The 18,019-nt window shown below is 31.7% G+C and overlaps 1 protein-coding gene across 4 annotated transcripts; it reads right to left on the bottom strand.

The window, feature by feature from the left end:
- Positions 1 to 3,377: 3,377 nt before the first annotated feature.
- Positions 3,378 to 9,751, bottom strand: LOC108449999 (disease resistance protein At4g27190-like). 4 transcript variants are annotated; one of them, XM_053028661.1, is made up of 6 exons: positions 9,552 to 9,751; positions 9,352 to 9,443; positions 9,191 to 9,251; positions 4,612 to 7,460; positions 4,386 to 4,520; positions 3,378 to 3,642 (listed from the first exon to the last, which is right to left on the bottom strand). In XM_053028661.1, exon 4 carries the CDS (start codon positions 7,386 to 7,388, stop codon positions 5,148 to 5,150), a length of 2,241 nt encoding a protein of 746 aa, XP_052884621.1. In that variant the 5' UTR covers positions 7,389 to 7,460; positions 9,191 to 9,251; positions 9,352 to 9,443; positions 9,552 to 9,751; the 3' UTR covers positions 3,378 to 3,642; positions 4,386 to 4,520; positions 4,612 to 5,147. The 4 variants fall into 4 exon arrangements, with proteins under 4 accessions (XP_052884621.1, XP_052884619.1, XP_052884620.1 ...); XM_053028659.1 differs by having other exon boundaries at positions 9,191 to 9,259; XM_053028660.1 differs by having other exon boundaries at positions 9,352 to 9,751.
- Between the last annotated feature and the right edge of the window lie 8,268 nt (positions 9,752 to 18,019).

The raw sequence follows: 18,019 nt of genomic DNA on the forward strand, positions 1-18,019 counted from the left end.
TATGACTCTAACGTTCGCGAAAAACTTGAGGATAGCTACTACCCACTATTTAACAAAGGTAAAAGCAATGCAGGATAAGGAAGGATGTATTAACGTTACACAATATGCGAAGATCATGGAAGAAAAGGTGACTGGACCAACTAAGATTGGTAACATAAATATTTGAGTGTAAGGCAAGACAAGCACAACAAAGAAGCAAAGAGTGTTTTTGAGGCATGTTTTCATGAGGATGGTGGTGACACGCATTTTAGAGTTTAATAAGCCCGAATATTGACCATTGAAACCAAAACACAATAAATAGAGCAAGCAATTCAATATAGGTCGGGTTATCTAACCTAAACTATCTAATCCAACAAGGAATTGCTTCTACCAATGATCACATGAGAAGACACTAAACTGATAACCGAAAACATGTTTACGGTATTGAAACATCAAGGATAAAGTTTCTAGTCTTGGAGAATCTATACATATTAAAGTTTTTTCCAATCATGTATAATCAAATGCCAATATAAATCAAACTAGCCCATAAAAGGCCATCAATCTTCCGACTCAAAGAACCAAAAAGCCAAAATCAAACGCAGAAATCAAAACCAACAAAATAAATTCCCATAATAGGAAACTAACTACATACGCAGAGGGAAAGAGAACAACAATAAAATTCCCAATAGATGGCATATACTAAAGAACACAAAAGAAAAAAAAATATAAATGTCAGCATGCTAAAGTCTAGGGTTCAAAAGAACAAGTAAATAAGAGTACCTTGATTTGATGGACTCGCCAAAGGTAGCCTTCAATCGGGTTTGATTTCAAAATGAAATCCCTTAATCTTTCTGCTTGCTGCAAAAATAAAACAAAAGTGAAATCGAAGTCGAAGTCGAAATGAAATAAAAAATAAACGGCTTGCTTGCTGCAATGAAATCAAAATGAAAGAAGGAGCTTTGGGTTTGATTAGAAAATTATAATACCTGTCGATCGAAAAGAGAGAGGGAGACAGCAAATGGGTTTGATTTGAGGAAATTTTGAGGTTTTAGGGGAACTATGATTTGGGGGAAAATGAGGGTTTCGGGTTTGCAATGGGGTGAAATGGCTTAGTCTGAGAAAGGCTGAGAAAGAAAAGGGAATTGGGAAGGAAAAGGGAATCGGGGGAGAGAAATAGAAGGTAGAGGCTGAGAATGGCTGAGAAAGAAAGTAGAATCGAGAAAGAAGGGAATGGGGGGGGAGAGAAATAAAACGGCGTCGTTTCAATGAAAACTAAAATTTAGCCGCGTATTTTATCAAAACGGTACCATTTTATTTAAAATAAATTACTTTTTGCGGCGTTTTTATCATAAACGCTACTATTGATTGCCTTTTGCGGCGTTTTTATATAAACGCCGCTATTGTTATCTTTTTTGCTTTTTTATCATAAACGCCGCTAATGTTTGACTTTTTATAATTTTTATATTGAATTTTATATCTTTTATATTAATTTTAAATAATTTTTTAAAAATTTAAGTAATATTTAAAATAATTAGATTAAATTTTAATTTTTTATATATTTTATATATCAAATTGTTTAGATTAAATATTTTTAAATATAAAAGCATTAATTGATTACATAAAATTTCATCATTTAACAAATCTCAAGTTAAATCCTAAATATATATAAAGTTTATCTATTATCTCTTAAATAAATTAAACTATAATCATAATTTTAATATCTTAAATTTAATATTATCTCTTTTACGAATATATAGGAAATTATTTAATATATAAATTAAAAAATACTAATTAACTAATCTAAACCTAAACCCCTAACTTTTATCCCCTAAATCCTAAATCATACAACATAACCCTTAAACCCATAACCCATAACCCCTAACCCCTAACACCTAAACCTTAAACCCCAACCCTTAAACCATAAACTGTAAATCATAATCCATAAACCTATAATCCATAATCCATAAACCTTAAAATAGTAACTCTTAAATTTTAAACCCTAAATCATATACCCTAAGCCATAAATCTTAAACTATAATGATAATTAATTCAATATTTTAAAATTAATTAAGACTATCTCTTTTACTATTATATAAGAATTTATTTAATATATAAATTAAAAACAATAAGTCATATACCCAAAAACTTTAAAATTATTTTAAATAATAGTATTTTAATTTTTTTATTTTTAACAAATATTTTTCCATAATAAAATTGAAACACAATTAACTTTATGATTAAAATAACAATTAATTTTTATATAGACTTTTAAATTAATTTTTATATAAACTTTTAATAAATATACGAGTTAAATAATATCTTCTCACATAGGAGTGTTAAATCTTAAAAAGAAAAAGTAATTCTCTTAACATACTTTAACAAATTGAATACTAAACCACTTAATCAGTAAAAGCTAAAATATGAGATAAGTATTTGTACTTTTGTAAAATTAAAATTTAGTCATTATATTTCTATTCTTAAGAATTTAATTCCTCTATGTTTCAAATTTCTGAATTTAAGTTTAATTATTAAAATTACTTTTATTATTATTATTAAATTAGTTAGGGATTTGGATGTCGAATTTGGGAATAGGTAATAATACTTTAGGGATTTAGGATGAGGAAGAAGGGGGAAATAAAACTGGGGAAAAATGGAGAAAATGTTAAGTGTATCGGTGTGGGTAAAAATAAGACAACTAAACGATAAGTTTTGAACAAAATAATTTAACATTAGCGTTTTATAACCTAGCTACTGTTAAAATGCACCTATTAAATGCGTTTAGGGTTTTAAGGGTTATAGTTTAGTGTTTAGGGTTTGTTAGGATTTAGGAGTTTACTATTTTAGGGGTTATATATAAAGTAGTGCTTATGATTTTTTGAGGGTTTAAGATTTTAAGAGTTATATGACTTTTAGCGGCGTTTTTGGCTAAAGCTCTGTCTTTTAGCGGCGTTTTACTAAAAGCGCCGCTAAAGATCTGTCTTTTAGCATTGTTTTACCAAAAGCGCCGCTATTGCTCAGTTTTTAGCAGCGTTTTTGGTAAAATGCCACTATTGCTTTGTGTTTTACAATTTTTGCAACGTTTTTTGATAAAACGCCGCTAAAGCCCTATTTTCCTGTAGTGCCAAGACTATTAGCAACACACATTGGGAAGAGAAATTTCAATTTATTGCATTCTGTGACTTGTACTTTCCTTAGGCTTTGGAAGCTTATGGTTGATGATACTTGTTTGTCTTGGATTATTTCTTCCATTCCAAAGCATCTCACTATCTTCAGGGTTTGCAATTTCCCAAGACTATTAGCAACACACATTGGGAAGAGAAATTTCAAATCATTACATTCTGTAACTTGTACTTCCCTTAAGTATTGAAAGCTTATGGTTGATACTTGTGAGTCTTGGATTATTTCTTCCATTCCAAAGCACCTCTTTATCTTCAAAGTTTGCAAATTGGGCACATTTAGTTTTTTAGAATTACCTTGAGCAACAATAATTGGAAAGAGAGATTTCAAGCTTTCACATTCCAAAATATTAATTAGAATGAGATTTGGAAAGCAAATAGGTAGGGGATGATGTTGTGATGACGTTTGATCTTGCTCCAATTCCTCGTATTTACATGAACGCAAATTGCTCAATTGTTCATTTGTCATCCTCCCAAACACCAATTCCTATAAACATATAATCAATTTTCAATTTCAAAATGTTCAAAGATGTCAACAACTAACTTAACATTTCATCAATTAATTTCCTTACAAAAAAATTATTTTACCTTAAATCAATATTATACTCCAAAAATGTGGTACAAAAACAGTCATAAATAATACCACATAATTTGTACATATAAATTATTGGATAGGTGTAACAACGCAATTAGAAATTACTTAAACTCATTTTCATATATTAATACAAAAATAAAAAACCACTTGTGTAAAAGGCTACATTTAAAAATATATATTTTTCTAGTTTATTTTTAATACAAATTCTAAAATCATTCATAATTCCTTCCCACATTTAAACAGAAAGATAAATATGCTTGAGTGCGCTCGAACCCACGTCCTCCTATTCAGACAATAATATCGATACCAACCAAACTAAAACTTATATATAATTTTATATAGCTTATTTTTGTTTACCCACATAATAGGTATAATATAATTTAGTATTAGATAAATAGTTTGCAACATATCTAAAACATAAAGTTTGGATAATATTTTTTCTGAAAATTTTATTAATCTCGTTATATAGTATTATAATCAACTAATTTGTTTAAAAGGTTATTTAGATAGTTTTAGACCAAAATTATAAAATAAACTCTATCTTTTAAACAACTACTCAAACAAAAAATCATTAAAGAAAAAAGAAACGAATTAATAAATAAATAGATAATATAAAACAAAAAGAAAAATCTTACTTGTATCGTAGTCGAAATAATAAAATGTGTCAATTGAGGACAATTGTGCACTTTCAACTTCTGCAAAGACGATTGTGTGAGCATAATGTCCTACACATCCCTTCCTTTCAATTGAGGCAAATCAATCAACAAAACCTAAAATGAAAAGCATAATCAAATTTCCCAATCTTTGACCATAGGACAATAAGGAAACAGATGTCAAGTTATTGCAATGAGATACACATACTTCCCTTAAACTTTGGAGTAGACATTTGTATGCCACTTTTCGGTCTTGGATTATATCTTCCAATTGCGAGCAACTCTTTATCTTTAAAGTATGCAATTGCCCGAGGCTATTAGCAACCGACATTGGGAAGATATATTTTAAATTATTGCATCCCTCTATTTCAACAATCTTCAGACTTTGGAGGCTTAAATGACGACTGGGCCCTTCTTGTTCTATTTCAACAATCGGGAATAACACTTGCATCTTACCACAATTTGAAACTATAACCTCTTCAAGCTTTTGTAAAAAATCTTGCGGCTGGGGAGCATTGCACATCTCTTCCAAATGACACATATTACTTAATGATAACTTTCTCAAATTAGAGAATGCCTGTTGCTTTGATGCATCAATTAGGCATTGCATAGAGTCGCACCAACGAAGATCTAGAGAAGTCAACTTACTAAATCCCAAGTTCAAGTTCGGAATAAGGTTTGGGTGACCCTCCACATTATTCAATTGAAGAGATTCTACATTTTCAAATAGTTGCTTGCATGCATCTACAGACTTATCGATTTGAGTGATCTTGAGATTGGATAACTTTCCCTCTCTTGGAACCACGCTTCTCTTTCTATGCCAATGCAAAAATCAAAGCTCAATAATCTACGAAACTCAAAGCCATCTGGAAGATATTTAGAAGAAATATCCAATGATATTACAACCAACTTTGGCAATAAATCCAACTCCGACAGGCTGGAATAGCTTTCTCTTTGAGTTGTGTTCTCAGTCGCCCATTCTAATGAACTACAACCATGCAAGTATAGTTCTTCTAAATTGGAAAATTTTTGTATTAAATTAGGAGCAATTCTTTGTAGATCATCGCAATACGATAAATCCAACAGTCTTAGATTTTCCAAATCACCAGCTTCAGTCGGCAATTCAGTGATATAAGATCGACGTAAAGAGAGAATATGAAGTGTCTTCAGCTTCCCAAGCATTGAGATGTCAGAGAGTTGACAACCAATCAAACACAAAGTTCGAAGGTTCATATGAAACTGAAATGCAGCTAGAGATATCAATTTATTATTCAAAGCACAAACTTGTAATGCCTTCATACCCTCAAAGAATTCGCTTGAAGTTTCCATGAAACGATCGCCACCATGTAAAAGAAATTTGAGATTTGGGAAAACCACTCCTTTAGGAAGTTCATCCGTTTGGTTAGCTTCGAAAGAGATTGCTGTGTAATGCTTGAGACTTTCATCCATCGGGAGTGTTTCAACAGTCCCAAAAGAAATCTCCTTTCTTGAAGATGCTATCCACAAAGCAAATTGGCAAACCACATCATGCATTTTGACATGCATTTCTCCGGAATCTAGCAACAAACCAGAGTTCTTGAGGATCTCAATCGATGCAAGCACTTTGCTTCTACCATCTTTAATTGAGTCCATGCCTTTAAACAACTCCAGTCCCCATGCATATCCTACCAAGTCCTCCACATATATCTCATGATCTTCGGGAAATAAAGAGCACAACAAGAAACATGTCTTGGTCACCATATCCTTCAAGTAATCGAAGCTCGCCTCAAGACATACATAGGCATTTTCTTCATCAACATCCTCTATTTCAGTCAATCTACGACCTTCGAGTCTCAGGTATGCAGCTTGCCACTCATAACAATTTGTTTTGCCTTTCAAGGCACTTGCCAGTGGAACAATAGCTATAGGCAGACCTCCACATTTTTTGACAATTTTCTTTGCTGTGGTTTTAATAGAATCATCAGAAAAGTCATCTAGACCTGCTTTCTCTTCAAACAGAGTCCAAGCTTCAGCATCATCCACACAATCAAGTTGCACCACCGTTTGACAGTCCATTATTTGACATACTTGTTTACGGCGTGTTGTTAAAAGAACTTTGCAGCCTTTATGATCATCACCAATTGGAATTCCTATCTTCTTCTCTAAGTTGATAGGTTTCCAAATATCATCAAGGATGATGAGAATCCTCTGTTCTTTCTTCAGCCTTAACTGTAATTCTTGCTCGGATCTTCTTCCTTGATCATTCTTCATATCAAAGCCTATGTATTGTGTAATTTGATCTTGAATTCTCTCAAAATTAGGCTTTTGAGACACAGTCGTCATCACAACTTTATCAAACGAATTCAGTTTTTTATCAACCAAATTCAGCTTTTTAGCTAGACTTCCAACTTCACAAGCTAGGGTGGTCTTGCCCACCCCTCCCATCCCCCACAACCCAATCATGTTGATGTTCTCATCTTTTAAGGCTTCAATGATTTGATAGAAGGCAGTCTCTGAAGATTTCGAAAACACAAATTCCTTAGAACATAGGAAGTCTATAGTGGGAAGGGCAGTAGGATCACGGTAACCGACTGGTCCAAGTCGATCAAATTTTTCCAAAAGCTCAGAGATATCCTGAGTTTTCTTCATTGCTTTCTTACTTAATTTGTATCTCCAAATCCAATTAGGACACCACTTGAGACACCTCTTATTCAGTTGAATTTCCTCTTCGAGAGTTTCCATATCCGATAGTGTTTCGCCAGCCTTTGATTGCAAGTTCTGTACATCCTTATGAATTAGTAGAAGCTGCCTTTCAGCATCCTCAATCTCACGTTGTTGACGATCTCGTGCACTTTCAAGGTCACACATTTTTTCTTGGAGCTTTTCAACATTATCATGAAAGCGACGGACATAATCAAGTTGACGTCCTGCCGGCTTTATCATACAGTCCACAATCAGTGTTCCAACGGAGTTTGAAACAGCAGCCTGACAAAATCCACAACCCATGCTTGACAAGCTCAAATTGAAGAAGGATTCAAAGTCTGAGAATCAATGGGCTTTTCTTCCAACTTAGACCAGCTGAAAACATAACACAAAATGCGAATATTATTATAAACTTAATAAAAAACTAGAGAAAAACAATATTATACAGACATTTACATTGATATGATACCAAACTAAAAACAATTTTATCAATTCATATTAGTTGATAAAATCATATATACAATTATAAATTGGAAGGATATATTTCATTACACAGATATATACAATTCTAATGATTAAAATTAATTAAACTAAGTCTATGTACTTTTTATTAATTTCTTTAAATTTGAAAAAAGTTAAAACTAAAACTACCCATTAGTAATTGTTGAGTTTTTATCTCAACTAAATTTGGTTTATTGAGTTGAGAGTGACACCATGACTCGCTGTCATATATTTAGATTATATATATTATATATATAATGTGTTTGACTAAGTTGGTGTCACGAGTCAGTTAAACACTAACTCAATCTTAAAATATCATTACTTTAAAAAGTAATTAATATTATTTTAATATTAATATAAAGTTATTTTCATCTTTTCATACTTTTATTAATATTCAAAAAACTCAAAAATAGTATTTAAGAAGGGTAAACTATAAAAATAGTCACTTTTGTTTATTTCAGGTTAAATTTTAGTCACTTATGTTTGAAATGTTACGTTTGAGTTACTTATGTTATTATTTTGTTACGAAGTGATCACTCTTCCGTTAAGTTTCGTTATCTCCCTAACGGTGATTCTACGTGGCAGTCCAACTAGATTTTAAGTGCTAATTTAGATTTCCAATATATTTTTTATTAAATAAATTTAATTAATTAAGAATTTTAAACCCTAAATCTTAGTTAAAAAACCGTTCATCTCCTCATTTTTTTAGTTTTTTTTTTCAATTGACTAAAAAAGCTATTATCATCAAAAAATTTTATTCACGTACAAAAATAAAAGAGGATTCAATGGAGGGTTTAGGTATGTCTTTTTCACCGACAAATTTATGTTCTAAAATTTAAAATAAAGTGGTTGTCGACAAATAAAAAGATGGTAATCGTTTTTATTCCTAATCATTGTATTTTTCAATTCTTCACGTTCTTGAATAATTAGTTTCTCAATCCGATTTTTTCTTATCTGAATCAGCTTGTTTGTTCACAATCCATTTGTGGGTATCCTTTTTTTCTGATCTGAAATTCTTTTAGTTGTTAATATTTATATCAAGAATTTTAATTTAGGGTTTTTATTAAACAATAAAAAATCTAATCTTTTGTTTTTCAGTATTGAATAAAAGAGATAGATGAATGCAAAGAAGACATACCTGAACCCTCTATTGAATCCGTCTTTATGAAGCAGTCAATTTGATTTTAACTATTTTGATATTAATAATAATTTTTCCAATCAAATAAAAAAACATTGAAAAAAGAATAGACTGAAGAAAAATTAAAAAGAGGATATGAACAGATTTTTTAGGTTTAAAAATTTTAATTAATTAAATTTTTAATTAAAAATCTATTTTCATCCAATTTAAAAATTCAAGTTGACATCTAAAATCTAGTTGAACTGCCACGTAAGATTACCGTTAGAGAGATAACTGAACTTAACGATAGAGTGATCACTTCGTAATAAAATAGTAACATAAGTAACTAAAACGTAACATTTCAAACATAAATAATTAAAATGTAACCTGAGACAGACAAAAGTAACTATTTTTACAAATTATCCTATTTAAGAAATGTAAATATTATTACCCTCACGCTAATAATGATGGAAACATATCCACTTACCACTTCAAAATGAAGTTGTAACTCCAAGAATTTGATCGTCAATCCAAACACTCTTTTACCTCTGATTTGCTTCAAGAAGAACATAAAAAGATGAGATGAGATCAAAAATATTTATAACAAATTTAATTTATATATATAAACACAAATATAAATAGATTTACCTCACTTGGCAACTTCCACTTAGTGTTGAGAAGATTCTTACTGCTTCGAATCAATCAAAAGAGATTTGAAGGTTGGGTTTTTTTTTTTTTACCTGTTCTTGAGCAAAAGAAGTTGAAGATATTTTTTTTGTCTTGGGAAATAAAAAAATAAAATAAAATAAAAAACAGAAATAGAAGGTTGAACTAAAATAAGGAGAAACCTTGAGAAAGAAATTGAAGTTGATCTGCCTGGTAAATTCAACAAACTGGGTTTTCTTGATTTAGTAGCCGAAGGATTTGTGTTATGAGATTACTGCAATATTGGGATCTAAATTAATGAAGTTGGTACTGATTGGTTTGCTAATGGCCCCATGCATTTATTTTGCAATTAAGACCAACAACGACATGACAGGATAGGAGATAACTTGCAAAAAGGTCACTCTATGGGTTATATTTTAACCCTCGTTTGCTCTATTAGAAAAAAAGTTAATTACATCAAGCATCCTTAATTGTGACCATTAACTTAACTTGATCTCTAAAATTTTTATTATTCTAATTACATCTCAATTTATCGGTGCTATAACAATTGAATCCTTTTTTATTACCATGTTACATAATTTTAAAATTAAAAATAAAAATTAAGTAAAACTGAATTTTTAAAAAAGTGAACATAAAACTTCCATAAAAATTTTGAAAACCTCAAAACTAAGGCTTTTAAAACATTTATTTTTATAATTTTCATTTTTAAATTTTCATTTTAAATTATTATGTCACATTAAATGTAACATGTCATTTAATGATTAAACTGGGTAAAACGACTTTTCTAGTGCATCTCAATTTTAATATTGAGAAAATTTGTCTCTTTAAAAAAATTGAACTAATCTAATCCCTATCAATTTCGAAAGCGATCAAATAAGGACAACTAATCACAGTGTAAATATTTTTCATCAATTTTCATAAATTTGACTGGTATAATAATAAAATTAGCTCTCAAAATTAACATATTCTATCAATTTAGTCATGATTTAACAAATTTAGCTTGTAATATTTTTATAAACATGTAAATATTAAGACTAAATTTATTAGTTTTTTAGAATTAAGACGAAACTAACAAAGTTACAATTTAATCATAAATATTTTCAAATTTTTTGTTGAAGATATATTTTATTAATTCATAGATATACAAACTAAAAATATAATCCCGCCTGAAAATCAATAAATCTTGATTAATATATTTTATTAATTCATATATTTTCAAAATCATGGATTCGGCTATTTTAAAAATCATAGATTCCAATTTAATCATAGATATCTTCAAATATTCTTTTGTTGTGACCCAACTAAATGGAAAATATACCCACTTCCCACTTCAAAATGAAGTAATGATTCCAAGAATTTGAGTGTGAATTTAGTTCAAGAAAAACATAAAAATTATATATAAAATATCACAATTAAGCTTGGCGGTTGGTTTGCCAATGGCCCCATGCATTTGTTTTTGCAACTAAAGACTTGACAGGACAAGAGAGGAGACGACCTAGAAAAGTGTGAAAGTCATTGGGTCATATTTGTAACCTAGTTTTCACTTTTTCACCATAATACATCTATGTTTTTCATATTTGTTTCATTTGAAGCGTCTTTCAAGAAAATACGTTTTCTTTCTTCCTATTTTTCATTTGCTATCAGAAATGAAGATGAGTTTTCTTTATTCAAAATGATTTTTCTATTATTTTGCAAATTCTAGAGATAAATTTCCAATGTTTATGTTATATAACAAGTTTTTTTTCTTCAAAATTAAAATGAATAAGATTATGCCTTTTTTGAAATTTCATACCAAATAATGGATTTGGGTATCTTCAACAAAAGGTTGAGCTTTACAGAACATGTTCTATTGTCATTTTGGTATTTTTTTTTATTTTCCGTAATCAAAATAATGTATGAAAGATAAAATATATAAGTAATGCATCACTTTTTAGAAAATTTTAAACAACGATCATTAACGGTATCAATAGTTTTACGAGTAAATCACAATCAAATTATTAACTTATTAATAAATTTGCGTTCTGGTCACTTGATGCGTTCTAAAATTAACTAAAATTTGATCAAAATAAGTGCACCTTTCAATTAATAGATAGTTACGGTAAGAGTGAAAAAAATAAAAAAAACACACAAATTTTACGTGAAAACCCTTTCGGGAAAAAACCACGGGCAGAGGAGAAGAAAATTCACTATGTCGAAAATTTTGAATTAATACAAGAGGAATAGACTATGTCTATTTATAGGCTTGTAAAGTCATATCCTAGTAGGATTGAAACACCTTATCCTAATCAATATAAAATAGATGGAGTTTAATAAGGTTTAAAAAACCTTATTCTAAAATAAAATAAAAGAAGTCTAGTTCTATATGGATTTTACTTTTATTTTATTTTCCATCGTATTTTATTTAAATAAGAATTCAGGTCACTTAATTCTAACAATCTCCATATTGACACAAATTCTCAATGAATAAGTTCTTCATCGCGAACTTTCAATGAACAAGTTCTCCACCTCTTCCATAAAACCCCTTAAGGGTTTAACTTCAACAATGAACACCAACCAAGTTTAAGCAATGCTTAAACTTGGTTATATGAAGTGACTTAGTCATCATATCTGCAGGATTTTCATGAGTACTAATTTTGCTCACAACAATATCACTACGAGCAATAATATCACGAACAAAATGATACCGAACATCAATGTGTTTTATTTTCTCATGAAACATTTGATCTTTTGTAAGGAAGGTAGCACTTTGACTGTCACAAAATACTGTACTGATTTGAAGGTCTTCATTGAGTTCATTAAATAGTCTCTTCAACCAAATAGCTTCTTTACAAGCCTCAGTAATCGCCATGTATTCAGCTTCAATGGTAGACAAAGCGACTGTAGTTTGCAAAGTGGCTTTCCAACTAATTGCACAACCTCCGATTGTAAAGATATAACCTGTGAGAGATCTTCTTTTATCAAAGTCTCCAGCAAAATCAGCATCAACATACCCTATGACTCCATCTTTAGTTCTTCCAAACTGTAAGCAAACATCAGTAGTGCCTCGTAAGCATCTTAAAATCCACTAAACTGCTTTTCAATGTTCTTTACCGGGATTTGCCATGTATCTGCTAACTGCACTGACTGCATATGATAAATCTGGACGTGAACAAACCATTGTATACATGAGAGATCCCACTGCACTAGAGTATGGAACATGTGACATTACTCAATCTCATCATCTAATTGTGGAGACAAAGCAGATGAAAGTCTGAAATGGGCTGCTAAAAGAGTACTAATAGGCTTAGCACTCTGCATATTGAATCTGCAAAGAATTTTCTCAATGTACCCCTTCTGACTTAGGTACAATTTACTTGTTTTTCTATCTCTGAGAATCTCCATACCAAGTATCTTCTTTGCTGGTCCTAAATCTTTCATCTCAAATTCTTCACTTAGTTGCGCTTTGACCTTTCTTATCTCTCCTTTATCTTTTGCTGCTATCAACATGTCATCAACATAAAGAAGTAGATACACAAAAGAACCATCACTGTTTTTTTTAAAGTAAACACAACTGTCTAAACTACTTCTTTTGAAATCATGAGAAGTCATAAAGGAATCAAACCTCTTGTACCACTGTCTTGGTGACTGTTTCAAACCGTAAATGGACTTTCTCAGCAAGCAAACATAGTCCTCTTTTTTTGAGACTATAAAACCCTCTAATTGTTACATGTAAATATCATCCTCAAGTTCTCCATACAGAAATGCAGTTTTTACATCTAACTGCTCAAGCTTCAAATCATGTATGGCCACAATACCAAGCAAAGCTCGAATCGAACTATGCTTAACAACTGGAGAGAACACATCTGTGAAGTCCACTCCTGGAATTTGATTGTAATCCTTTGTAATAAGCCTTGCTTTATATCTGGGTTCTTCAACTCCTAGAGTCCCTTCTTTCTTTTTAACCACCCATTTACAACGAACAACCTTTTTAACTTTAGGAAGTTTCACAAGGTCCTATGTTCTGTTTTTGTGGAGTGATTCCATCTCTTCTTGCATAGCAAAGATCCACTTTTCTGAGTCTTCACAGCTAACCGCCTCAGAATAATTAGATGGTTCTTGATTCGCATCTATATCTTCAGCCACAGTTAAAGCATAAGCAACTAGATCAGCCTCAACATACTTCTTTGGAGGTTTAATGTCTCTTCTAGTTCTATTTTTGGCGATAGAGTATTGTGGTGAAAAAGCAACTCTATTCTCAATTTTTGTTCTAGCTTGAGAAGTTGACTCTGTATTAATCTGATGCTCCACCTACTTTTGATTTTCTTTATTGGAAGAGTCTTTAAGAGATAAGTTAGGTAGCATAGCAGTTTCATCAAAAACAACATCTCTGCTAATCACAACTTTTCTATTTTCAGGACACTATAACTTATACCCTTTTACACTAGCTTTATAACCAAGAAAAACGCATTTAATGGATCTCGGTTCCAATTTTCCATTATCAACATGAGCATACGCAGGACACCCAAAAATCTTTAAATCAGAATAATTAACAGGATTACCAGACCATACCTCTTGTGGAGTCTTTTTCTCAATGGCAACGGATAGAGATCGGTTGATCAAAAACATGCAGTAGAGGCTGCTTTTGCCCAAAATGACTTTGGTAAGTTGGTATTTGACAACATACATCGAACCTTCTCCATGATCGTTCTGTTTATTCATTCTACAACACCGTTTTGCTGTGGAGTATAACGAACTGTCAAGTGTCTCATGATCCCTTCTGACTTGCACAATCTATTAAACTCATCAGAATAGAACTCTAAGCCATTGTCTGTGCGGAGGTATTTTATCTGTTTTCCCGTCTGTTTTTCAATCATAATTTTCCAAGACTTAAATGTGAAAAACACATCGCTTTTCTGCTTCAGGAAGAATGCCCAAACTTTTCTAGAAAAATCATCAATAAAGGTTAGCATATAATTAGCTCCACCTCTCGAAGGCACTCTGGATGACCCCCACAGATCAGAATGAATATACTTCAACGTTCTCTTCGTGTTATGGATTCCTCTAGTGAATCGAACTCTCTTTTGCTTCCCAAAAATACAGTGCTCATAGAAATTCAATTTGCAAATTCCTTGCCCATCAAGAAGTCTTCTTTTGCTTAATTTTGCCATGCCATTCTCACTCATATGCCGTAGGCGCATATGCCAAAGTTTAGTAATATCATCATCTAACAAGGAAAAGGAAGTGACAGCTGCATCACCAGTAACAGTAGAACCCTGCAAAACATATAACTTGGCAATCTTTCTTTGCCCTTTCATCACAACAAGGGACCCTTTGAAATCTTTAAAACCCCACTTTCACCGTGTATCTGCACCCTTTTGAATCAAGAGTACTCAACGAAATTAAATTTCTTTTCAATTCTGGAACATGTCGTACGTCACTAAGTGTTCTAACAACTCCATCAAACATCTTAACATTAATTGTTCCAACACCTGCGATTTTACACAAAGCATTATTTCTCATCAAAACAACACCTTCAGACACTGTTTCGTAAGTTGTAAACAATTCCGATTAGGACTCATGTGGAAGGTGCAGCCTGAATCAAGTATCCACTCCTCGCTTACTTTAGAATCATTGAAAAAAGCGACTAGAAGTTCACCATCGCTGTAGTCTTCTACAACATCGGCTTCACCGAAATTTTTTGGTTGTTTTCCCTTTTAATTCGCGGCCTCCCTTTTAATCTTATTTTGTAGCTTATAGCACTCAGATTTAATGTGTCCTTTCTTCTTGCAGAAGTTACAAGTTTTATCTCTGCTTGAAGACTTCGATCTACCCTTAGATTTACCACGAGGATTCTGTTCTTGTGTCCTATCACGATCATCATCAGCATTTCGATCTTATCTCCCACGAACAATGAGACCCTCTCCCTGAGAGTCAGGTTTAACCACAAGATGCTTCATCTTATCATACGAGGTTAAAGAATCATAAACCCCATCAACTGTGAGAGACTCGCGACTATATAAAATCGTGTCTCTAAAGGTTGAATAAGATGGGAGCAACGAACAAAGTAGAATAACCCTAGATTTTCCTTATCATACTGAACCTCCATAGCCTCCAAGTTTGAGAGAATTTCTTTAAACACTGTTAAGTGTTCATGTACAGATGCACCTTCCTCCAAACGATGAGCATAAAGACGCTGCTTCATATGCAACTTACTTGTTAGAGTTTTCGACATACACATTTGTTCTAGCCTCTTCCATAATGCAGCGGCAGTTTTCTCTTTCATCACATCCTGTAAAATTTCGTTGGACAAATGCAGATGTAATTGTATTAACGCCTTTCGATCCTTACGCTTCTTCTCTTTATCTATTAATGTCGAAGGCATCTTATCTATCCCTAGCAGGGCATCCTCCAGATCCATCTGCGCAAGAACTGCTTGCATCTTAATCTGCCACAATGCAAATCTGGTATTGCGATCCAACAGCAGAATTTCATACTTTAAAGACTCCATTACCGTGATCGAAATGAACAACCCGAAAGCTCTGATACCAATTTGTGAAAAAATAAAATAAAATAAAAATAAAAAACACACAAATTTTACGTGGAATCCCTTTCGAGAAAAAAACCACGGGCAGAGGAGAAGAAAATTCACTATGTCGAAAATTTTAAATTAATACAAGAGGAATAGACTATGTCTATTTATAGGCTTGTAAAGCCATATCCTAGTAGGATTAAAACACCTTATCCTAATCAATATAAAATAGATGGAGTTTAATAAGGTTTAAAAACCTTATTCTAAAATAAAATAAAAGAAGTCTAGTTCTATATGGATTTTACTTTTATTTTATTTTTCATTGTATTTTATTTAAATAAGAATTCGGATCACTTAATTCTTACAATAAGTAAAGATATTGTTCCCACAAGAACTATAAATATTAGTACTTATCATCTTTCTATCATTTAACCGAATAACTGGAGTGGTTGATTAAAAACTAAAATTAAGTAAATTAATTAACTAATGGACACGAAAAAGAACAAAACATAAAAATAATCGAATAATAATCAAGAAGCAAAATAATACCTAAGAAAGAATTCACTTAGATTTCATCTATCACCGTTAATCTAAATTACGCAATTTCTTTAGTTAGTATCTTGATTTGTAGAAATTCTTAAATTATGCTAATACCTCTTTTGAGCATAAGAGCAACTGACTATAGGTTAATTAATTGAAATTTCTTTCTAATTAAAACCCATATTATCACATTAACTCATGCTATGGATTCCCCTATTAGATTTTACTCTAATTTAGTAGATTTATGTCGTCATATTTGTAGGATTGCATGCAACTCCACTCAATTACGCAAGATTTACTCATAAACAGGGTCTATTCAACATTCGATTTAAGCACATCAAACATGGATTAATAATTTAAAAATAGTAAACCAAAAATTAAGCACACATAATTGAGAACAAGAAACTAAGTATTTATTACGTAAAATAAAAATCAAACGGCAGAATTCATCATAGGATTCATCTACCCTAATGTAACACCCCAAATCTGGCCTAGACGCTATGGCTGAATCTGGAGATGTTACTAGAAAGGGTTTCGAAATCCATCCTATCATGTTAAAGTTTCTCGTGTTAATTGTTACTAAAAGAGTCCACATCTTAGGAAAACATATTTTTATTCTCTTTTGTAAAATCATCATTTGTTTCTCTTTTTAAGTAAAACGTAATTTTGCAGTGAAATTTTGAAAGTCGTCATATCTGAAACCCAAACTTGTACTTTTAAAAAAATTTGTTGCGTGAAACCATGGTTTTGTAAAACGTCATAGGGTATGAATAAAAAAACACATCAAAATCCAAAATTATGAAAAAAACAGTTTAGAGAGTCCCCAAATTACAAAACTCCTAAAGAAAATCCAGAAAATTAATTAAATTATTAACTAAAATAGTTTCCATACTAGTGGTCACCACTGAGCCTCCGTCGCACTGACCCGCTTATGCCTAAGGATTACCTGTACAGATTAGACAAATAGATGTGAGTTTTCAAAACTCAGTGTGCAACTCAAAGAATAACATACATATGAAAGAATTCAAATTTCTCACATAACAGAATAGATACGGACATAGTCCTTAACAGAATCAGATTATATCATAGTCATGCAGATATGCAAAGTCCTACCCCCATCATCTACACACCAACTCTGACCATCCCAACACACCATGTGGGGTATAAAACACCCATCCGTCTTTACACACCACATAGTGTCTATATGACATTTATCAGAATAGTTTGCAATCAAGCAGCTAGTATATCGGCGAAATGTCGTCTCACAGAAAACTTCCTCTACGTATACAAATCCCACCCCATATATAGATACATATATCAAATAAAAAAATATTACAGAATAAACATGTCTCGCATGCTCATATACAAATATTATACATATTTATACAAAACAGTTAAGTCATACGTATCGGTTTTCTTAGTACTCAAATCAATCTATCAAACTAGTAAATCTCATATATTAGGGTTTGTTTTGCCCTTACTAACCTTATGGAAGGCCCATAGTTGATCGAAACAACGTGTGTAGCCTCAAGGAAAAATACTGAATTTTGGGCCTACATGTCTGTGTGGCTTGCCCGTGTGGCCCACACGCCCAAATCGACC

Source organism: Gossypium arboreum, chromosome 5 (assembly GCF_025698485.1).
Source record: "Gossypium arboreum isolate Shixiya-1 chromosome 5, ASM2569848v2, whole genome shotgun sequence".
In the NCBI taxonomy this organism is placed as follows: Eukaryota; Viridiplantae; Streptophyta; class Magnoliopsida; order Malvales; family Malvaceae; genus Gossypium; species Gossypium arboreum.